A 25,208-nucleotide genomic window follows, 5' to 3' on the forward strand; every position below is an offset into this window, starting at 1 on the left:
GTAAGGGCTATATATGCTTGATATTTATTATTATTATTATTATTATTATTATTATTAGAAATATTGAATTTGTGATGCTTATGGGACAGAGAAGGTTTTAAAGATAGACTACCAGAGTTCATAACCCAGCTCTTCCAGTGACTAGCTGAGTGACTTTCTGAAAGCTACTTAATATTTCAATTTCTTTATCTGTAAGTAGGGATAAACACACTATCAACTTCACAGGGTGAGGATTAAATGAATTTATTTGCATAAAGTACTCAAAGCAATGCCTTGCACCTAGGTCAGTTAATTATTAGTATTAATAGCATTGATGTTATTGGTATTATCATTCAACTAGAGAAGTAAAGCAAGCAGTTGGATATATAGGTAGGGAACCCAGAAATGAGATTCCTGCAAATCATGCAGAACATTATTATTGTTGGTGGTTTTCTTAAATCCAAATACAAATAATAAATGTTACTGAAAATAAAAAAAATCAACTACTGTTAGCTTTTGCAATTAAGTTCAACGTATAACTCTTAGACATGACTTTGTGCCCAGGGTGCAGAGGTGAACCTGATATCAGTCTGCCTTTAGTAAACTACCAATCCAAAATATTATTTTGAAAAACACACCTTCTGCCACTTGGAGCATTGGATTTGCTTCTATTCAACAGGGCTCTTTTGTACTTACAAGAGGTGAAATATTGAAAATAATCACAAGTAGGGCACAGGATTTACCAACCAGGTCATGCTTTAGTGCAAGCATGGAATGTTAGATGTCTCTGTTGCATCAGATATTAACCGTTGAGTTGCTGGGTCACATGGATGACAGGGGGGGGAGGGTCTATTCATGGGGAGGGACCAGGATAGGTTGTGAGGAGAAGGCACTTAGAAAGCTAGGGGCAGCAAGTATTTTTAAACTGATGTAGAAATATTTCAATATTCTAACCATTTGGATTCCTGTAATGGTAGCACAGTTAAAATATCAGCCCTGATGTGGGACCTTAATCTCTGTCATTTTCTCCTTTTGTCCAGAAAAACCCAAGATCTACGAGAAGGATACAGATTTGAAGACCATTCAGCCAATACTCCTAGGCAGTGAGAACACCCTTCGCTGTACAGCAAGTGGCCTGCCTGTGCCATCCTTTATGTGGGCTTGGGAGCCCTGCAGCCAGAAAGATGAGTTGTAAGTGACTTGCAGGCCAAAGGACCCTGTATGGCCTAGACTCTCAGGTTTATTGTTGCAGGCACAAGGGACTGACAGTCTTAAGAACTTACCAGGAGATTTTATTTTCCATATAATATCACATGTACTGTCAGTAATCTTGGAATGGGGCCTGGAATTTAAAAGAAGAGGTAGTACTCCAATAGCCACCAAACACCAGGTTTTGGCCACTGTTACAGCCTCAAATTAGAGGTAGAAGTAATTGTTTTGAATCACAGGCCTGGGAAATTTAGATTGTGATTGAAGGTTTAAGTGGAAGAGAAATAGAATGGGACAGGTTTCTAAATATTTGTCATTGCATGGAAAAAAAAATCAGTAATGGAGATAAAAAGTGGACATGTCTCACTGATTTGAGAACTGTTTACATTATAAACCTGATTGAAATAATAATCCCACAATGGGAAAATCTGTTAGCAAATAGCATTTTTAGATCACAGCACACTCATTTAGCCTTCTGTGATCCTAGTGGAGAAGGTAGGGCAGAGATTCTTCTTTCCCAGTAACAAATGGAGATATGGAGGCTTAGGGAGATAAATGACTCACTTGACACAACACAGAAGTCAAGAGGATTTCACAATGAGAGCCAGGCATCCTGACTCTTACCACTTAAGAGCTTCCATTTATAAATGCCCTATCATATGCTTGGAACATATTAGATACTTTGATTTTTGCTCTGTTTCAGTCACCTTTGGGACAATGAGCCACCTGTTGTCACTATAAGAATTAGAAAAAAATACTCTGTCCAGGGTACCTCAGCTAGTTAGAGTGTTGTCTCGAAATGCCAAGGTTGTGGGTTTTTAAAAAAATATATATTTCATTGAGTTTTTACAGAGAGGAAGAGAGAGGGATAGAAAGCTAGAAACATTGATGAGAGATAAGCATTGATCAGCCGCCTCCTGCACACACACACACACACACACACCCCATCTGAGGATGTGCCCTCAACCAAGGTACATGCCCTTGACCAGAATCAAACCTGGGACCTTTCAGTCTGGAGGCCGATTCTCTATCCACTGAGCCAAACCAGTTTAGGCAAGGTTGTGGATTTGATCTCCAGTCAGGGCACATAAAATAAGCAACCAATGAATGCACAACAAATTGATGTTTCCCTCAATGTGATTGAAGATTTAAGTGGAAGAGAAAGTCAGTCTCTCTCTCTCTCTCTCTCTCTCTCTCAAAATTTAATAAATAAATTTTTAAAAATTAGAAAAAATAAAAGGAAAATTTAAAGGAAAAATAAAAGGAAAATTTAAATCCCAAAATAGTCAGTATTTAAGAAAACTCCATCAATGTTCATCCATCTTCTACCACCAAACCTCCCTACAGGCTTGACATATATGATATGACAAACTCTCTGCTTTACCATAACTCTGAAAGTGTCGGGAGGCCAGTCCACTCAGGTTTCTTTGTTGTCTGAAGGATTACATATTAGCTGACCAGGAGAGTTCATCTTATTAACTCAGTGCTACACTGTGCTGAAGGTTGAGTTTTAGGAACATGATAATGAATTAGGGGTTATCACTAGGGGATATTTAAACTCTGAATGGGAATGTTTAGGAAATCCAATTCTGAAGGCCCAGACCATTAAGATGTGGCCTTGATTTGATGGAAAATTAGGGGGTATAGTTATCAGACCAAGACCTAGATCTTCAAATAGAAGTGGCTGGCAGTCTATGTCTCACAGGTACTTTTCAGCCAGCTCTTATAAACAAGCTCCACTCAGTTTCTTCCTGCCTACACATAGGTAAGATTTTTAGATGGTGAGAATAACAGTGGTCCTAGCCACTTAATTATTTTGGTTCTGCCCTGCCACCTTTCCTTACTGTGACATTCAGTAACTCCCAAATGATTTCCATTGTTCTCAGTTAGCTGAGATGCAGTAAATCCAGTTACATTTTTTTGCACCTTTCTATTTGGAAGAAAAGAGGAGGGTATAGTGAACACTCCCCTGAGAGAAAGCCTTTTGCCCCTGGCTGGTGTGTCTCAAACCTGAGTAGACTGGCCTCCCGACTCTTTCAGAGTTATGGTAAAGCAGAGAGCTTGTCTCATATGTCAAGCCTGCAGGGAGGTCTGGTGGTAAAAGATAGATGAACATTGATGAAGTTTTCTTAAAATATTGACTATTCTGGGATTTGGGGAAAATCACTTCACCTCTATGAACCAGGAGGTCAGGATTTGATTCCCAGCCAGGTTGCATGCCGAAGTTGCTGGCTTGGTCCCCAATGTGGGGTGTGCAAGAGGCAGCTAATCAATGATTCTCTCTCATCATTGATGTGTCTATCTCTCCTTTCCTCTCTGAAATCAATAAAAATATATTTTAAAAAAAGAAAATACCTTTTCCAAGTGTATCTCATAAGAAAGTTTTCATTATGTAAACATTTATTTAGTACCTACTTTATTTTAGAAGTCATACTAGTCTATATTTCTCACATTTATATGAAAATTGAATGGAGCAAATAGTACCCATATCATGAGTTTTCTTAGAGATTCAAATCTTGATTGTATATAAATGACAAAAAAAGGAGTATAATGGGCAGGACCTACTTTGAATAAACAAAAATGACATATTTTAGAAAACATAAACTTTATGAGGGAAAAATACTTAACCTCAAGTTTAAACAATAGGAGCCAGTTATGCAAACAGTTATGCAACAGAAATATAATGCAGACACCAGTCTAAGCCACATATGCAACTTTGAATTTTCTAGTTGCTTCATTATACAAAGTAAAAAAGTAAACTTTTGATATATTTAATCCAATATATCAAAAATTTGTCATTTCATAACCAATCAATATAAAATATGAATAAGATATTTTAGTATTTTTTCATATTGTCATTGAAACTTTGTGTACAGTCTATACTTACAGAACATTTCAAGTGCGTATTAATATCTCAAATAAGTCCATATTGTAACTAATATTAGCTCCATTTAAGAGTTTAGAAAACAGTCTCAGAAAAGGGGAAGTGAGCTGTAAGAAGCCACACAAGCTAGCAGTGCTTGAATTGAATTGCAGTTTTGCTGAGTATAAGTCTAGTACATTATCATTCCCTGTAGTAATATGCTTTTCTGGATATCTGGGCTGTTCAACAGCTCCCCAGAATTCTCATAAACCTAATCTCTTTGCTTAAGGTTCAGAGTAAGAACATTCATTCAGGAGAAGACACCAGTGTAGGAAAATTTTACAGGGCTTCATATTCTATATCAGCCTTGAAAAATGGGTATCTTCTATACTAATAAAAGGGTAATATGCTAATTAGACTAGATAGACTGGACATCCTTTTGGACAAAACTGTGGTGGCTGTGAGGGCCAAGGGCAGGCGGCCACAGCAGCCAGTAGTGGCAGCAGCAGTAGGGTGATGGGGGCAGCACCTTCCCCTGATCAGCTTGGTCGCCTCCCACAGAGGGAGGCCAGACTGTGGTTTAGGGGGGAACGGGCTTAAGCTGTCAGTAGGACATCCCCTGAGGGCTCCTGGACTGTGAGATGGGGCAGATCCAGTTGAGGTGACCCATCTCCCCCAGTGCACGAATTTTCATAAGAAAGTTTTCATTATGTAAACATTTATTGAGTACCTACTTTATTTTAGAAGTCATACTAGTCTATATTTCATGCACTGGGCCTCTATTAGATTAAAAACAATAATATTTACTCTTATGCTGAGGGACTTTTAGCTACACAGGACTCCTTGCTCCTCTGATACATCAGGCATGTTGCTAGCTCAGGACCTTTACATTTGTTCTACCCTCCATCTTCCCCAGAAATCTTTGTGACAATCTTTATGACTCATATTTTATTTCTTGTAGGACTCTGTTCAAATGTTACCTCCTTAGATAGGCCTTCCCTGACCATTTTGCCTTCTAAATTTTTGTGATATCTTCACAGATTATAAGATACACTATCTGCAATAATTGTTATGCTTCATACCCTTTTTATTGACTAGATTGTAAATACAATCTCATTCTTTTCCAGGTGTATGGAACGGGGCAAGCGGATCCAGCTTTCTAATGAGACTCTGAAAAATTATCTCCCTATAGGCAACAGAATCCTGTCCATTGAGGATATGGTAGTGACAAATGGAGAAAAAGCAAAGGTATAGCACTGGGAGTTGCTGTGGTAAAAGTGACCTCATAAGCTGTAAATGAGTGGGGCTGCTAGTCATACAGGTGATGTTAAATTCCAGGAATGCCTGAGATCTAGGATCTGGTTGAAAACTGTTAATTATAAACCATAAGCTTTAGTTATGATGCTGATTTCTTTTTTTTATTTAAAAATTTTTTTTCGACTAAAGTTGACATTCAATATTATTTTATACTAGAGGTCTGGTACACGACATTTATGCACTTGCGGGGGGGGCGGGGGTCCCTCAGCCAGGCCTGTGCCCTCTCACAGCCCAGGACCCCTTGGGGGATGTCCGCCTGTCAGCTTAGGCCTGCTCCCACCACTGCTGCTGCACTCACCAGCCTTGAGCCCAGCTTCTGGCTAAGCAGTATTCCCCCTATGGGAGCACACTGACCACCAGGGGGTAGCTCCTGCATTGAGCGTCTGCCCTCTGGTGGTCAGTGCATGTCATAGTGACTAGTCATTCTACTGTTTGGTTTATTAGCATATTAGAGTTTTATTATATAAGATTAGTTTCAGTTGTTTAGCATACTGGTTAGCATTTATATAATTTATGAAGTAATACTCCCAATAAGTCTAGTACCAACCTGGTACTGTACATAGTTGTAGAATATTATTGACTATATCCTTATGCTATATTTTACATTAGTGTGACTATTCTGTAACTACAAATTTTTACTCCTTAATCCCTTTACCTTTTTCACCTAGCCCTCCAATGCCACTTTCATCAGGCAATCCTGTTAGTTATCTGTATCTATGAGTATGTTCCTGTTTTATTTTTTAAAGTTATTTTAATTGTTGACACTATTAGAGATGTCCCCAGCTCCCACTTTATCCACCTCCACCCAGCTCTCGCCCCACCCCCTTTCCCTCTAGCCATCACCACACTATTGTCTGTGTCTATGGGCCATCCATATATGTTCTTTTTGGCTAATCCCTTCACCTTCTTTCATCCAGTTCCAATCTCTCTCCTTCCTTTGGCAATTGTCAGTCTGTTTCATGTATCCATGCCTCCACTTCTATTTTGTTCATCAGTTTATTTATTTTTTTCATTAGATTCCATATATAAGTGAGATCATATGGTATTTGTCTTTGACTAGCTTATTTCATTTACCATATTAATCTCCAGGTCTATCCATGCTGTCACAATGTAGGAATTCTTTTTTATGGACACATAGTATTTTTATTGTTGTTTATTTTGCTCTTTAGATTTAACATTTAAATGGAATTGTATGGTACTTAACTTTCTTCATTTGGCTTATTTGACTTAGCATAATACCCTTTAAGCAAGATTTAATTATTTTTTATAGCTCAGTGATATTCATTACATATACAAACATACCATATCTTATTTCTCTATTTATCTATGAACACCAAGGTTTCTTTCATATCTTGGCTATTGTAAGTCATGCTGCACTGAATGTAGGGTTTTATATATCACTAGAGGCTGGGTGCAAAATTTGTGCACTGGGGTGGTGTCCCTCAGCCCAGCCTGCAGCCTCTCCAATCTGGGACCCCTCTCACAATATAGGATTTCTGGCTCCCAACCGCTCACCTGTCTGCCTACCTGATTGCCCCTAACCTCTTTTGCCTGCCAGCCTAATCATCACCTAACCACTCCCCTGCCAGCCTGATTGACACCTAACTGCCTCCCCTGCTGACCCAGTTGCCCCCAACTGCCCTCCCCTGCCAGGCCAATTGCCCCCAACGGCCCTCCCTTGCCAGCCCAGTCACCTTTAACTGCCCTCCCCTACTGACTATCTTGTGGTGTCCATCTTGTGACCACATGGTGGTGACCATCTTGTGTGAAGGCATGACAGTCAATGTGCATATTACCTCTTATATAGTATTACGAATGAGTATTTTTTTTTTTTCTTCAGATAAATACACAGATGTGAATTGCTGGGTCATATGGCAGCTCAATTTTTAATTTTTTGAGGAATTACCATATTGTTTTTTGTAATGGATGCACCAAATTACAATCCAATAAAAAAATAGACAAAGGGCCTGAATAGATACATCTTCAAAGAGGACATATAAATGGCCAATAGATATGAAAAAATGCTCACTGTCAATAATCATCAGAAAGATGCAAATTAAAAGTACAATAAGATATTGCCTCACATCTGCCAAAATGTCTACCATCAATAAATCAACAAACACCAAGTGCTGGTGAGGATGTGGAGAAAGGGGAACCCTAGTGCACTGCTGGTGGAAATACAGACTGGCAAAGTCACTGTGGAAAACTGTATGGAGTTTTCTCAAAAAAATGTGAAGTGAAATTGGACCCAGTGATCTCACATCTGGGAACATTACCTAAGAATTCTGAAATACCAATCAGAAAGGTTATATCACCCTTATGTTCATAGCAGTGTTATTTTGAATAGACAAGATCTAGAAACAGCCCAAGTGCACATCAGTTGATGAATGGATAAGAAAGTTGTGATACATTTATACAATGGAATATTATGTGGGTATACAAAAGAAGGAACTTTTACCCTTTGTGACAGAATGGATGGACCTGGAGATTATTATGCTAAGTGAAATAAGCCAGGAAGAGAAAAAGAACTATCATATGATGTCATTTATATATGGAATGTAATGAACAAAATAAACTGATGGACAGAATAGGACCAGAGGCATGGATATATGGAATATACTGACATATCTCAGAGAGGAGGAGGCTGGGGACTGGAAGAGATTATCTAAAGAACTTATATGCATATATGCATACCCCATGGACACAGACAACAATGTGATGAAAGTTGGGGGGGAGCCTAGGGGATGGGGCAAAGGGGGACAGTTGTCACAGTGTCAACAATAAATTTAAAATAAATAAATAAAATACAAGGGGGGGGGGATTCTGTGAGGGAGGAAGGCCTGATCGATGCCTGCAATCAAGTATCTGAGTAGCAAACTCAGGGTGATGGGAGCCAGGACAACGGTTCCTCTTCCTCAGTTCAGGAGGGCCTATAAGGGAAGGAGGCCTAATAGAGGCAGACAATGTAGTTACTAATCCTTACCAAGTAGGATTCAGAGGTAAGCCAGGCCTAGCTGCCACTGCCTACTGCAATCCGAGTAGCAAACGTGGCATGACCAAAACCAGGGCAATGGCTCCCCATCCCATGGAACCCTCCTGGGTTTCTGGCACCAAATATTAGGTTGCAGAAGGAGGAATGCACTAGGCCAGAATGGTGATGGATTACGAATTTATGCAATCATCCACACACCAAGTGGCTGAGCCTAGTTGGCTCCAGCACCCAGTGATGGGAGTCAGCAGTTTTTAAAGGACTTTTGGCAGGCTTTTTCTGGGTGGGGAATTCTCTGTGCCGGTCCAGAGGGGAGAGATAATGGAACGTGGTCTCAGCAAGTAAAATGTGGTCTCAACAAAAGGGAATGTCCATAGTTAAATGACCTAAAAAGTCAGTTCTCAGGGGAAGGGTTGTCGATTCAATTATTTGATCAGACCTAACAGTCTAGTTTCATTTTTTGTATATACCTGTCCAATTTTCACAGCACTATTTATTGAATCAGAAACGAAAAAGGTGAAGTAATAACTGAGCACACACAAATACAAAGGCTCATAAAAAATACTATGAGTGACTATATTCCAACAAACTAGACAATCAGAACAAAATGGACATAGTCCTAGAAAAATACAATCTTCCAATATTTAATCAGGAAGAATCAAACAACCTGAATAGGCTGATAACTACAATGAGATTGAAGCAATAATAAAATATCTTCCAGCAAACAAAAGCCTTGGTCCAGGTAGCTTCACAGGGGGAGTTTTATCAAACATTCAAATAAAACCTAACACCTATCCTCTTCAAATTATTTCAAAAAATTAAAGGGGAAGGAACACTTCCAAGCTCTTTCTATGAGGTTAGCATTATCTTAATTCCAAAACCAGATAAATACACTATCAAGAAAGAGAATTACAGACCAATATACCTCATGAACAAAGATGCTAAAATCCTTAACAAAATATTAACAAATTATATCCAGCATTACATTAAAATATCCTACACCATTACCAAGTAGAATTTATTCAGAGATGCAAGGCTGATACAATATTTGTAAATCAATTAATGTGATACACATCGCAAGACAAAAATCACATGATGGTATCAATTGATGTCAAAAAAGCATTTGACAAAATCCAATACCATTTTTCATAAAAACTCCCAGCAAAATAGGAATAGAGGGATCATACCTCAACATAATAAAAGCTATATATGACAAACCTACAGCCAACATCATACTCAATGGGCCAAAACTAAAACCATTTCCCATAAGAACAGGAACATGACAGGATGCTCTCTTTCACCATTCTTATTCAACATAGTACTGCAATTCCTGGCCATAGCAGACAGAGAAGACATAAAAGGCATCCAAACTGGAATGGAGGAAGTAAAACTCATTATTTGCAGATGACATGATATTGTACATAAATAAAAACTTAAAGACTCCATAAAAAAACAACTAGATTTAATAACTGAATTCAGCAATGTAGCAGGATCCAAAATTAACACCCTGAAACCTATGGAATTTTTATATACCAATAATGAACTCTTAGAAAGAGAAATGAAAAAAAAATAATTCTATTTATAATTGCAACAACAAAAAAATAAGATACTTAGGAATAAACTTAACCAACGAGGTAAAAGACTTCTACTCAGAAAACTACAGGATATTGAAAAAAAGAGATAGAAGAAGTATAAACAAGTGGAAGAATATACTATTTTCATGGATTGGTAGAATCAACATTATTAAAATGTTCATACAAAACAATCTATAAATTCAATGCAATCCCTATTGAAATACCAATAGCATATTTCACAGATCTAGAAAAAAAATAATCCAAACATTATTTGGAACTAAAAAAAAACTCTGAATAGCCACAATCTTGAGATAGGAATACAAAGTTGGAGGAATCACAATACCAGATATCTATCCTACCTAATAAAAGAGCAATATACAAATTGACCATACCTCTGCTATACCCATAAGCCATGCCCACCAGCCACTCCTACCAGCTAATCAGAGCGAGTATGCAAATAAACCCAACCAAGATGGCTACAGCCACAGAGAACAGGAAGGAGGCTTAGGTTTTCCAGGCAATGGAGGAAGCCAAGCTTTCTGCCTGCCCTTGCCAGCCTAAGCCTCCACTCAAGGCTACAAAGTTTCAATTATAGAAGGTAAAAAAATCCAAACAGAAATGGTGGCAGCCATGGAGCTGGAAAGAGTAGGAAGCTAGGGTTGCCCCCAGCAATGGAAGAAGCAAAGCTTTCTTCACACCCTGGCCAGCCCAGGCCTTCACTCCAGGCTACAAAGTTTCAATTGTAGAAAGTAAATAAATTCCAGATACCAGGGCCTCCACTTGGGTCGCCAAGGGGTGTGGTTGGCCTGCAAATTACGACAGGCCCCTCACTCAGGCTGCCCCATGCCCCAGGGGAACCCCTACCCTGATCTGGGACACCCTTCAGGGAAAACCAGCTGGCCCCCACCCATGCACCAGGCCTCTATCCTATCTAATAAAAGAGTAATATGCAGATTGACCACCATTCCAACACACAATATGGCTGCCCCCATGTGGTCAAAGATGACTGCCCCCATGTGGACAAAAGATGACCACCACAAGATGGCCAGCAGGGGAGGACAGTTGGGAGGGACCAGGCCTGCAAGGGAGGGCAGTTGAGAGGGACCAGGCCAGCAGAGGAGGGAAGTTGGCGGCAAACAGGCTGGCAGGGGAGCAGTTAGACATCAATCAGGCTGGCATGGGAGTGGTTAGGGGGTGATCAGGCTGTCAGGCAGAAGTGGTTAGGGGCTAACAGGAAGGCAGCCAGGCGAGCAATTGGGAGCCAGCAGTCCTGGATTGTCAGAGAGATGTCCGATTGCCCGTTTAGGCCTGATCCCACCAGGATCAGGTCTAAGCAGGCAGTTGGACATCCCTTGAGGGGGTCCCAGATTGGAGAGGGTGCAGGCTGGGCTCAGGTTCACCCCCCCCACCCCCATACACATATACTAGAAGCACCTGGCCTCTAGTATATATATAAAACCTTAATATATAAATAGACCAAACAGTGGAACAACAAAACAACTGAACAACTGGTCGCTATGACCTCCAGGGGGTGCACGTGGAACATGGCAGGCATTGGCAGTTGGCAGGATGGTGGAGCAGTTGAGCAGGGGAGCCAGACCACGGTGGGGCAACAGTCACTGTCATTGGGGCAAGCCTCTGGTGGTTACCGAAAATTCTTTGCTCCCATGTGCCATGGTGCTTGCACCTGCTGCTGTTGCTGGCCCTGCTTGCACCTGCTGCCAGCACCTGGTGCTGGTCCAGATCGCTTGTCACCATCAGCAGAAGCGAGCGGTGGCTGCCAGCCCCGATTGCCCCTGAAGGCTTCCCCACCTCTCCCTGCTCCTGAAGGGCAATCAAGCAGCCGCCGCCACTGGCACCCAGTAATGGCACTGGCCCCCCACTTGTACCCCCTGCTGATGCAAGCCCCAATCACTCCATGCCATCAGTGGGTGTGAGCAGAGCTGGTACCATCAGTGCATGGGAGCGGTGGTAGCAGGAGCAGGGCTGCTGGCAGACAGGGGACTGTGGTGTGGCAGGAGGGGCAGAGCGGGGTGCATAGGATGGGCTGAGACCTGCTCCTGTGTCCTCCACAGCCTCGCAGCCCACAGTTTCTTTCAAGGTGCGTGAATTCGTGCACTGGGCCCCTAATCAAGTTATACTACAAACCCACTGTGCTCAAAACAGCCTGGTACTGGCACAACAGCAGGCATAAAGATTAATGGAACAGAACAGAGAACGCTGAAATCAACCCAAGACATTATGCTCAATTGATATTTGATAAAAGGAGGCAAGAGCATATACAATGGAGTATAGACAATCTCAGTGTATTTTTACAAGTGTAATAGAGATAACCCAACCTTACAACTCTTAGCAAGCTGGAGGAAAGGCAGAGGGAGAGTAGAGATATCAGGCCTCCACAGCTTGTTCCCAGGACTTGAGCAACCCCTGGGCTTCTGGCATTAGTGTAAAAGTACATTTTTCCCCTTTACAAGGGGAGAGTGGTCCCTGCCTCTTCAGCAGCCTGCTTAAGGGCATCTCTGCAGTTCTGAACCTCCAGGAGGAGGACTTACATGATTTAAGGAGGACTTAAGGATCATTTAAAAGATTTATTTTCCCATATTTTTCTTTCTGAGTAGAATCCTTATGATGTTACAACATGAATGCTTGCACATAAGAAATCTTATTCCTATTAACCAGACCTTTGGCTAAACAATTCTAAGTAGTTATTGACTTAAATTGACCAGTTAGCTAAAATACAACCTAATGGACCAAGACCAAGCTGCTTGTTTCAAAACAGAAAAACAAAACAAAAACAATCTAAAGCAAAGAAGAAGTTAAAACAAATGAGTTACAAAACAGAATGATAAAAGAAAATCACTGAAAGATAAGAAAACAAAGAGCGATTTTAACCAAAGTTTCATTTCAGACAGAGGAGAGCTTTCAGACAGAAACTGATTTCCTCCCATGGAGGAACTTGGACTAAAGTCAAAGAGTCTTATCCCCTGCCAAAACGGTACTGCAGATGACTTGTTGCAGAGTCCCAGATGGCAAAAAGCCCAGAAAGCAGTGATAGAGGACTCCCAGCGTGCACACCAGTTTGACTTACCCAGTCAGACTTGGAGTCCATCCACTCCCCCAGAGAAGTGTTTCCTTTCACCCACTAAACGTTTCAGGTGGTGGATGCCTTGAGATGAAGAGTAGGGAGAGACCCGGAGAGAAAAAAACGCTCAGCAGTTGCTGGGAAGTTCCTATAATCCCTGCCACGGAGTCAACCTACCACAAACAGCTGGGACCCCTCGCTAAGTGAGACATGCCCCTATTTTAAACAAATAAACTGAGCAATAAAGACACATCAAACAATAACTAACAAAAACACTCTTTTATACAATATTTACAGGTGTGCACAACAGACAGATATGAGTATTATGGCTCACCATGCCCTCCTATCTGTATAGCCACAGAATCAGACAGAATGCCCTGCGTTAGGAAGCCAACTGAAGCAGAGCAATATCTTGATCTGGAGCCAGTGTGGTTCAGAGACCAAGCAAAGATCATGGGGTATCTCTTGCAACCTGCAGCTGATCAGGCTCAACTCAGATGATAGGCAGCAGATGCTTTCCGTACCCATAAAAAGAAATGCTCAATTCAACTAAGTCAAACAACAGGGGGTTGCCAGAACCGAAAGTGTAACACGACAGGCAGCCAGCAGGATCTCAGGTATTTACCCTGAGAAAGGTCCTACTTTTCAGTCCTCCTGCAGTTGCTAAAATTGAAACCAAACACAAAATCAAGTCCATCCCTGCCTATAACCATTAAGCCAATAAGCAGAGACAAGGTTGAGTCATTTATGAGTGTTTATTTCATATTGTTGGCAATATGGATTGAGCAGAAGGTATGACATCCTAAAAAAACTGCTCTTTGACATTTCATTTCAAACAACTGCTTATAAAAGTTTATTGGGTGGGGAAAAATCTAGAGTCAGTAAATTCCAAGAGTCTGCCTTCTTTCATTCTTCTTGTAACAATTAGCCCCAGAATGTTGCAAAGATTAGCCAGGAACACTGTCTCCCTTCAGATTAGTTCTGTCCTTGACCTGGGCTCTGGGCTGCCTTATCTTCAGAGCCTATTCTCTTCTTGTAACACATCCTTCAGTTTCTTAGAGTCTTTTAAGAAAATATCTTATTTATAGTGAGTAGCTATTAAACACCTGCGATTCTATTGCTAATACATGCCCCTCCCCTATCACGTCCATTTGTTTGTATCTTCTTCTATATATTTTCAATGTCCTATAATTTACCCAGCTTCCTGAAGTATTCAGCAGCACTTTTCTTCAAAATAAAGTAATGAATTAAGGATTCCCGCAAATGATCTTTTGTGGCATGAAATTCGACATTTTTAAAATATCTGTTTAAAAATATCTATGATGTTAACACCTTCAGAAAATTTGACATATGAAGTTTTGAAGCTTGTTGTCAATACATCAAAATAGTATACATATCAAATCGCATATATATCAACATATGTGTGACTCCATCTATTGAAAAAAATCTGCATTGTTAACCAGTACACCTAGTAGATACATGATAGATGATGATAGATAGATAGATAGATAGATAGATATGATAGTGTTTATTCCATCCACCTTTTTTTTTCACTGAGCCCCCATACCAGTCTCACTTCTGACAGCTATAAGACTGTTCTCTGTGTCATTGTTTCTGTTTTCTTTATTCTGTTGATTAGATTCCACATATAAGTGACATCATATGGTATTGGTCTTTCTCTGACTAGCTTATTTTACTTTGCCCATTTTTAATTGGATTGTTTGGTTTTTATGGTGTTTACTTGTATAAGTACTTTATAATTTTGAATATTAACCCTTTATCAGATGTACCATTGGCAGATATTTTCTCCCATTCAGTGTGTTGTATTTTCATTTTGTTGATGGTTTCCTTTGCTATGCAAAACTTTTTAGGTTGAAATAGTCCCTTTTGTTTGTTTGTTTTTCTTTGTTTCCCTTGATAGAGAAGATATATCAGAAAAATATAGTTATGAGATATGTCTGAGATATTATTTTATTATTTTACACCTTTTTATTAAATCTTTATTGTTGAAAGTATGGTATATGTCTCTCTTTTCCCCCACTGACCTCTTTTACTCACCTCCACTCCCTGCACAAGTTTTTCACCATCCTATTGTCCTTGTCCATGGAATCTCTATACATAAAAGGCTAAGTGGCCATCAGACCATCTGACAGGTAACAATGACATGCAATGACCAACAGGGGGCAGATGTGTTGACCAGTAGTTAGGATGTGCACTGAACACCAGGGGGCAAATACTCAATGCAGGAGCTGCCAAGCTGCAGTGACTTAACAGCAGCGGTTCTCGGGTGATGCACCATGGAACCAGAGAGGAGGGAGCCTGATTCTAGGGTGCCGCACCCAAAAACTGCCCTCTTGTAATCTGGGACACCTTGGGGGATGTCGCAGAGCTGGTTTTGGCTCTATCCCCACAGGCCAGGCCGAAGGACGCCTTCGAGCCATGGTACCACTCCATCTGTGGCTGGCCAAGGAGGGGTCATGGGAGGTTGGCTCCAGGGTGTGTCCAGACCGTCTTGACCAGTCCCACCCTGACTGCTACCTTTTAATTAATGTCCTTTCAATGTGCACAAATACCTGCACTGGGCATTGGTATGCATATATGCATACAAGTTCTTTGGTTGAGCTCTTCCTACCAATACCCCACCCCCTCCTTCCCTCTGAGATTCAACAGTTTTTTCCATGCTTCTATGTCTCTGGATCTATTTTGTTCATCAGTATATTTTGTTTATTAGATTCCATATATGAGTGACATCATGTGACACTTGCCTTTTACTGACTGGCTTATTTCACTTAGCATAATACACTCCAGGTCCATCCATGCTGTTGCAAATGCTTTGAGATCCTTCTTTTAGTCATGGTGTATGATCTTTCTAATGTATTGCTGGATCCGATTTGCTAGAATTTTATTGAAAATTTTAGCATCTATGTTCATCAGAGATATTGACCTGTTATTTTCTTTCTGTGTAGTATCTTTATCTGGTTTGGGGATTAGGGTACTACTGGCTACATAGAAAGATCTTGGAAGTGTTCCTTCCTCTTGATTTTTTTTTTGAAATAGTCTGAGGAGGATAGGTTTTAGTTCTTCTTTGAATGTTCGGTAAAACTCTTCTGTGAAGCCATCTGGTCCAGAGCTTTTGTTTGTTGGAAGTTTTTGGTTACTGCTTCAATTTCCTTCATAGTTATCAGCCTATTCAGATTTTTTTATTCTTCCTGATTGAGTTTGGAAAGTCTTATTTTTTCTAGAAATATGTACATTTTTTTCTAGGTTGACCAGTTTGTTAGAATAGAATTGCTCATAGTATTTTCTTTACAATTCTTTGTATTTCTGTGGGATCTATTATTATTTCGCCTCTTTCATTTCTGATTTTATTTATTTGGGTGCTCTTTCTTTGCTTCTTGGTGACCCTAGCTAGAGGTTCATCAATCTTGTTTATCCTTCCAAAGAACCAGCTCTTGGTTTCATTGAACTTTTGTATTTTTTTTGGGGGGGAGAGGGGCATCTATGTCATTTATTTCCACTCTGATCTTTATTATTTCCTTCCTTCTGCTCACTCTGGGCTTTTCTTGTTGGTTTCTTACTAATTCATCAAATTGTAGAGTTAGATGGTTTATTACCAGTGTTTCTTGTTTTCTGAGGTAGGACTGCATTGCTAAGAACTTCCCTCTTGGGACTGCTTTCACTATGTCCCATAGATTTGGGGTTGTTGTGTTTTCATTGTCATTTGTTTCCAGGATTTTTTTTTTACTACTTCTTTGATCTCTTTGGTAACCAAATAATTATTTAATAGTATGCTATTTAACCTCCAAGAGTTTGAACTTTTGTAATTGTTTTTATTGTAGTTGATTTCTAATTTTATGCCATTGTGATATGAGAAGATGCTAGATATGATTTCAATCTTCTTGAATTTAGAGAGACTTTGCCTGTGTCCCAAAAAGTGGTCTATCTTTGAAAATGTCCCATGTGCACTTGAGAAGAATGTATATTCTCTAGCTTTGGGATGGAATGTTCTGAAGATGTTCATTAAATCCATCTGACCTACAGAGTCATTTAGGATTGCTGTTTCTTTACTGATTTTTTTCTAGAGGGTTTATCCAGTGATGTTAATGAGTTATTAAAGTTTCCTACTGTGATTGTATTGCTGTCAATATCTTTGCTGATATCTTTCAGAAGTTTTTTTTTTTTAATGTATTGGGTGTTCCTGCATTGGGTACATATATGTTTATCAGTTATATCTTCTTGTTGTATTGATCCCTTTAGAATTATGAAGTGGCCTTCCTTGTCTCTTGATATGATCTTCACTTTGAGATCTATTTTGTCAGATATAAGTATAACTACCCCACCTTTTTTTTATTATTATTTTCATTTGCCTGAAAGATATTTTTTAATCCCTTCACTTTCAGTCTGTGTGAGTCCCTTGTTCTAAGGTGGGTCTCTTGTAGACAGCATATTTATGGGTCATGTTTTCTTATCCATTCAGTCACTTGATGTCTTTTGATTGGAGCATTTAATCCATTTACATTTAATGTTATTATTGATAAGTACTTGTTTGTAGACATTTCTATTCTTTATGCCTGTGTCCCTTCCTCCCTTTCTATTTCTTCTTTTACAGCATTCCTTTAGCATTTCTTCTATTGGTGGCTTGGTAGTGATAAACTACCTTCGTTTTTTTTTTTTGTTTGTTTTGTTTTGTTTTGTTTTTCGTTTATTTGTTTTTTGTCTGCAAAGCTACTGATTTCCCCTTCAATTTGAATTATAGCCTTGCTGGATTGAGTGCTCTTGGATTCAGTTCCTTGTTTTGCATCACTTTGTATATTTCATTTCATTCCCTTCTGGCCTGATGTGTTTCTGTTGAGAAATCATTTGATAATCTGATGGCAGTTCCTTTGTAGATAACTGTCTTTCTCTTGCAGCTTTCTCTCTTTGTCATTAACATTTGCCATTTTAATTATGATGCATCTTGGTGTGTGTCTTTTGGGGATCATCTAGTTTGCAACTCTCTGTGTTGTGTGACTTTTTTCTTCCCCTAATCAGGGAAGGTTTTTTTGTTTTTGTTTTTTTGTTTTTGTTTGTTTGTTTGTTTGGTTTTGTGTGTGTGTGTGTGTGTGTGTGTGTGTGTGTGTGTGTGTGATTATTTCTTCAAATAGGTTCTCTAATCCTTGCTCCTCTTCTTGTCCTTCTGGCACTCCTATTATATGTATGTTATTTTGTTTCATGTTGTCCCAAAGCTCCCCTAAGCTCTCCTCCTGCTTTCTAATTTTATTCCTCCAATTTCTGTTCTTGGACTTGGTTCTCTGCCCTACATTTTAACTCACTAATTTGGTCCCCCACTTCTCCTAGTCTGCTGTTGAAACCCTCCATTATATATTTTATTGTAGCTATATCATTCTTGATTTACCCTTGATTCTTACATAAATTGTTGATTTTCTTGTCCATCCGGTTAATGAACTGGATGACCATTACTGGTACACTGAATTCTTTTTCTGACATATTGCATCCCTCCATTTCATTTACTAGTAGTTCCTTTTCTGTCTATTCCTCCTTTTCTTTCCTTTGGGTGTTATTTCTTTGTCTCCCTATTTTTGCTATCACTAAAGGGTCAGAACGCTGAGTTGCATTGGATTTGTGCCACTGTGGTGGGTCAGCGGGAGTGTTGCATGCACTGAATCTCTGGAGAGAGTCTTGGAAGAGAGTCCAGGCACAAGGATGCATGGCCATAGGGGTCGGTAGGAACCCAGTGTGTGCCAAGAGTCACAGTAGAGTTCACGGAGCTTGTGATGCTGCAGCAGATCAGCAGAAGGGGAACACACTTTGGGACTCACAGGAGCCTGAGGCCAGGAGGGCTGGATTCCTGGAGTACATGGGTCTGTAGCTGTGGTTAGCAGGTATTTGGCCTGAGTGACTAGAGTCCCAGCTTGTGTCTGAGGTTAGTCTGTGTGGTGGAAAGGCTGGGCTCCTAGTCATGGAAGCTATGCCATTCAAGATGGCATTGTTTCAGTGCCAGTGCCTGATGCCCAGGAGTGCTTTCAGGGGTAGTGGATGCTCCCCATCTAAAAGAGCTTGGTCCACCAACCCCTGAAAGTATTACAGGATCTAACTGTTCTTCACTCAGACACACACACACACCACAGTTACACACACTCCCCTTTCACTCACTCACTCACTCACTCACTCACACTCTCTCCCTCACTGCCTCCCACCATCTTAGGATCTGGGGAAATTAATTCTTATATGGCAAGTTTGTGAATGATTCTATATTTGTGTATATGTCCCCATGAAATTTAATAATTTCTCATTTCAGTCCATTTAAAAAAATGTTTATTCAATAAATGAATGAATGAATACAGTTCTACATTCCAGCCTGATGTATTAGTCAATATGGCCCAGGTTGTGCTATGAAAGCAAACAAATTCAAAATGTGATTGGTTCAAAAATCACAAAGGTTTATCTCTTGCCCATGCCATATATCCAACTGCACATCAGCAAGAGGACTTTTTTTTATTATAGACATTTATGGATGCAGGCTGGCAGATTAGCCATCATCTCAAATATTGCTGATCATTATGTCAGAAAAAAAAATATCTTGGAGAGTTTCACCACAGCAGGTAAGTGCTCTAGTTTAGAAAGTACCAACATCATTTCCTTTATCAAATCTTTGACTAGTCACATGGCCCCACTGAAGCACAAGGGATCCAGGAAGGAAAATCTACTGTGTGCCTGAAAGGGGAAAGAATCAAAAATACCTGGTGAATGGCATTAATAACCACTATACCTTGTTAACTGGGACTAATGCATTGCTTTTTTCTTTAGACTCTGAGCACCCTGAAGATATTGACAAGCAACATTTCTGGTATATACTACTGCATAGCTATGAACAAAGTTGGCATTGATGAGAGAAGCATACATTTCTATGTCTCAGGTAAATTCTAAATTGGAGTGGATAAAGCAGACATGGATGGTCTTCTATGATGTGATTAGAGATGCATGGAAAATATCCCTTTTTTCCTCCAGCTCAACTCCAAGATTGCAAAGTTGACTGAAAATATGTAACATATTGCTCATTTTTTGAGATTAAGGCAGAATTTGGCTGAAATGCTAATGTCCTGGAAGAGGCAACACATTAAATTAGTATAAAACATTAACACCTTAACAAGAATCTGACTGTAATAGATTTCTTTTGTTTTTACTTTAATTTATAATATTTCCAGCTCCCTAACATCATGATTTAATTTTCTTCTTTCAATGTCTGGTTAAAATTAGGTTGTAGTCAATAATTTAGGTGATGAGAATAAAACCTCAGGAATTGATATCTAATCTTGTGCAGAACTAAATTAATTTATTATAATTTTATTTTATTTACTTTTAAAATAAATTTATTGGGTGACATTAATTAATAATATTATATATCTTTGAGGTTAAAATTCTATGATGCATCATCTTTATATTGCATTGCATGAACACCACCTAAAATCAAATCATCTTTTATCACCATATATTTCACCTCCTTTATCCTTTACTACCCCTTCAAATCCCTTCCCTCTGGTAACCAAAATACTATTGACTGTGTCTATGAGTTTTTACTTATTTCCTTTGTTCATTTGTTCCTTTTAGTTTTATATACCACATATGAGTGAAATCTTATGGTTCCTAACTTTTTATTTCTGACTTATTTTGCTTAGCATGATATTCTCAAGATTTATCCATTTTTAATCATATTATTATTTTATTCCTTAAAGTATGATACTTTAATAATTCTTTAAAACTGAAAGCATTATAGTTTATTACAAACATTTTAAAAGTTTGACACAGTTAAATAATTTCTTAAGCCAATTCTTTTTTTATTACATTCTCATTGATTGTATAACCTTAAATAAGTTGCTTCAACCTTTGACTTATGTTTTATCACATATACAATGGAAATAAGGATACCTACTTCAGAGCATTAGTGTATGAGGATTAATTGAGACAGTATTTATGAAGTAGCTGACATATATTGTCTTCAATAAGTGGTAAATATTATGTATACCTTCTCCAGCCATGAGCAATAATGAGAAAATGTATGTAACCTATATAGTGAAGTACTTTGGAGAGTTATAATAGGCAATCTGTATATATTTATATCTCCGTGCTATCCTCCTATCTTATTTTGCTCCCGAGGACATTAGAGGGAAATGACAGAGTGAGGCAAAGAAGAAATAATGTGACCAGGTACCTGGTCAGTCCAAATGCTTCATCAAACTTAAGTGGTGATAAGGTTGTTGAATAGGAAAGTGATTTCTGAAATAAACTCTAGATAGTTTTATAATTCTTGTTCACTAGTAAGTGTCATATAATAATTATCACTGTGTAGTTTATCCTCCAGGCAACTAAAGAAAAACAAGTGAAACTTCTGGAGTGAGGAGTAGTGAGCAGAAGAACTGAGCTCTCTACTTTTTATTTTTATTTTTTATTTTTTTAGCTCTCTACTTTTTAAAGGCAATCCCACTCCTAAGTTGTCTTTCTTGGCACATAAGGCTGTGACAACAGAGAAAATTGTAGAATGTGCTATGGATTGTTAACCTTGATAAATCAAGTGTGAAGAATTATCACAAATAAGTAGTTTTGTTCCACTGAGAGCTTGTAAAACTTCTGGGAAGAAGTTGGAGAACTGACCATAATGGATAATTTATTGGCATAAAACGCTGCTGCTGTGGAGAGCTGCTGAGTTTTTAGTCACTCATGGTTTTCCTATAAGAGATTTGAAGACATTCTGTAAATGTCAGATCAATGAGTCTGCCTTTCAAATTCTGGAGACTGATTGAGTCCAATAATAATAATAATAATAATAATAATAATAATAATAATAGCATTGAGCACTAACCATAATAAAATAATAGCAGCCACAACTAACATTCATTGAGCACAGTGCCAGATATTGTGCTATGTGTTTTAAATGGTTTAATACAACTAATCCTCATCACAGTTAATAAAGCAGCTACTTATCATCATTTCATAGCTGATGTAACTGAAGTACAAATAAAATACAGCTGGAATATGGTGGGCCTGGGTGGCATGGCTGCAGAGTCTTAAGTACTTGCCTAATATTTGAGCTCACTAAAACACAAAGCCAACCCATACCATATAGAGTCAATTGATACGATTTCTATAACAAAAGACCACAGAGGGGGGAAAAAGACCACAGGGGGGAACAAAAACTCTTCTAAGACTGGTACTATGAAGAAAAACTCCTTGATTGGTCAGGACAAAAGACCTATTGGCTCTTCAGATATTTACGCCCTGATAGCCACCGCTGCCATAACTCTGGCCTTAGAGAGGTTCTGTGCTCTTGCCAATGCTCACATTCAAAGATGAAAAAAGGTAGTTTCCTTAATTCTCTGTAGCTCAGTTGGCTTAAAACTGAAATATTCAAAATTATTTTATTGAAAATTTTACAAAACTCAAGAAATATCACCTTCTAGGAGGGCATCATAGAGCTGTCCAATCTGGCTTTTATTCAGCTTATGAATTACCACAGAGTTCCCGTTTTAGCTTACTCGGAGACAGTTTCTGTGTAGCTGATAATACTTTATACTTCTATTCCCAGAGGATAAGTTTAGGTTCTTACACTCCTTGAAGCCTAAGACAAAGGCCCTCTCTTCAGCTTTCTAGCTTATTTGAGTAGTTCTCTCTGTGTTTTTGTTGAATACTTATATCCTAAAATATTACTCCTGAAAATAGTATCTTAACCATCCTAAGCCTACATAGACCTCATCAAGATGAACTTCTTAGAATTGCTTGGAATAGCAAGCTACAGTATAATGTTCACATAGAAGTACACATACCCAGAGAGTCATTTCTTCATAGTTCCTTACTAACTTATAGGAATTATTAGGGATGATACATGTATGTAAGAATGAAACATTGAACATAATTCATTTAGACTTTCAGAAAGCCCTCTGAGTAGAAACTTTTAGAATGTTCCACCCTAGAGAGAATGTAAAAGGAATGAAGTCACTATGGCATTGTAAGAATGATTTATGTAAATTAGAGAAAAGAGGATCTTCTCTAGTTGACAATCTATAAATAACAGCATGTGTTCTGGGATTTGTTCTGAGAGTAGTATTCTTGATCTGAAAACAGCATTCACAATTCTACATAGTTTCCAAGCTTTCAGATAATACTAAGTATTTTCAGATAGTCAAAGCTGAGCCAAACAAGGAAACACTTCAGGATAATTTTAGGAGGCAGTGGGCCTTGGAACTAGAGAGAGTACTTAGGCCAGAAAATGGGTGAGGCCAGTAAAAGGCAGTTTAAGTCCAAATCTTCCTGGCTTCTCTCTCCATCTCTCCTTCAAGTCATGTGTCTCTATCTTTAGTAGAAACAACATACTGGAAGACGGAATACTGGATTATGTCTCTTATTAGGCTTGTTTTGTTGAATATTTGGATCCTAAAATATTACTCCTGATAATAGTTACCTTAACCATCCTACACCTACATAGACCTCATCAAGATGAACTTGTGTGAACATTGTACTGTGGCTTGCTATACCAAGCAATTGGAGTCTGAGTGGACAGAGATGCCCCCATCACACATACATAAGAATGAGTCATTGAGAATGGAAGCAGGAAAGTCAGCCTTTTCCTTATTTTTTCTGATTAGCAACTTCTCTCCTTTCCGGAGTTGTGTAATAGCTTTATGGGAAACAGTTAAAGTGAGCTGAAAAAGTTCAAAGATGGATGTATCAACAGTACAATAAGGGAAGTAGTCCCCAAGGGAGATGGGATTGTTCAAGCAACTCACTCTACTCCTCAAACCCCATTATAAATTATGCATCAAATATACCAAATTTAACTATAATTTTATCGCTCTAATTTCAGCTTCCTCTTCCACCTCCATTCTGTTCTCCATGGAAACAGCCTGGCAATTCACTTATCAAACACCCTTTTCTAGATTTATACATTGTTACATGCTCTAATACACTTGATTTTCCCTAAGCTACTCAGAAAAAAAGACTGAAAGTCTTTGTTTATGCATCAGACATCTTCATCACCATTAAATGCCCCATCCAATTTATTCTGTGGAGAGAGGAGAAGAATATGGTAATGTCAGGTTGTAAGGAAACATGAGTCCGAGCACATAGGCAAATTATGGATTAGAAATTAGAAAACTGGTGATATAGTCTTTGTTCCATTGCCAAGCCTTGTTGTGTGATCATGGTAAATTACATCCCTTCTCTGGGAATGTTTTTCTATCTATAGTATGACAGAAAAAAAAAGTGATAAAAAAATATAACTGTATTTCCATAACAATGATTTTGTTAAAAGTCTTAAGTCGTAATGTGAGGAGTATAGGAAAAAAGAGGGAGATAAGAAAGGTGGGAGGTGTGGGAGATGAGGAAGGAATGAATCTCTATTCTTAGTGTTCCATACTCTGGATGAAAATCTTCCCTCTGTTACTTTGACATTTTATAAACTTCTTATTTATATAAATATTTTTGTCCATTCATTAGCACATTTCTGACAAGTTTACAGACACTTGAAAAAGGGTCTGTCATTTCAGATTATTTTGCTTCTCTCTTTTACCTAGCCCCACCTAGAGTCAGTTTGACTCTCCTGATAGCTTCAGAAGCAGAAACCAGAGGATACAGAAGTTTTAAACTAAACTAATCAAAGATAAAATACAAGGAAATTAAGACTATTATTATTATTATTATTATTATTATTATTATTATTTGCAAGTATAGAATGAGTCAGAAAAATCTGTTAACTTTCTGTCATTTTCTAAAATCACCTCAGCTGCCCAATTTAGGTGGCTGCATTAGCTGAAAAGAGCAACCTCAGATGAAGATACAGGTGCTCTCAGGGCTCTTCTACATGACAGTGACTTTTGGTTTTAAGAGAAATTTACCATCTATACAAGGAAGTATTCAGGACAGGGCATTCCCACCCTGATCCCAAACAGCCCAGAGCACAGTCTCAGCAAGGGATACTAGTGAAGATGTGGCTTTGCAAGCATAATTGCAGATAGTTCCTATCAACTCTTTCCTCTGCTTCCATTGGTGAATAGAGACTGGGGCCATCACAGCTTTGTTTGAAACTGAACTTCTTTATTGTCTAAAATTAATGACTATTCAAAGCTCACAAGCTTGAGCCCCAACATAACAGAAGGAATTTACTTTTGGCAAGTTGCTTCTTAGCATGAAAGACTACTGAGCAGA

General features: G+C 38.8%; 1 protein-coding gene across 2 annotated transcripts in view; it reads left to right on the plus strand.

The window, feature by feature from the left end:
- The window catches only part of LOC311614534 (vascular endothelial growth factor receptor kdr-like), a 234,117-nt gene that overhangs the window by 106,540 nt on the left and 102,369 nt on the right, over positions 1 to 25,208 (plus strand). For both annotated transcript variants that reach the window (XM_084869431.1, XM_084869432.1), the window contains exons 11-13: positions 1,020 to 1,170; positions 5,179 to 5,299; positions 19,821 to 19,929. In XM_084869431.1, coding sequence (XP_084725557.1) covers positions 1,020 to 1,170; positions 5,179 to 5,299; positions 19,821 to 19,929 — 381 coding nt within the window. The remainder of the gene's footprint in view (positions 1 to 1,019; positions 1,171 to 5,178; positions 5,300 to 19,820; positions 19,930 to 25,208) is intronic.

This window comes from Pipistrellus hanaki (genome assembly GCF_964339955.1).
Source record: "Pipistrellus hanaki genome assembly, chromosome: X".
NCBI classification, from domain to species: Eukaryota; Metazoa; Chordata; class Mammalia; order Chiroptera; family Vespertilionidae; genus Pipistrellus; species Pipistrellus hanaki.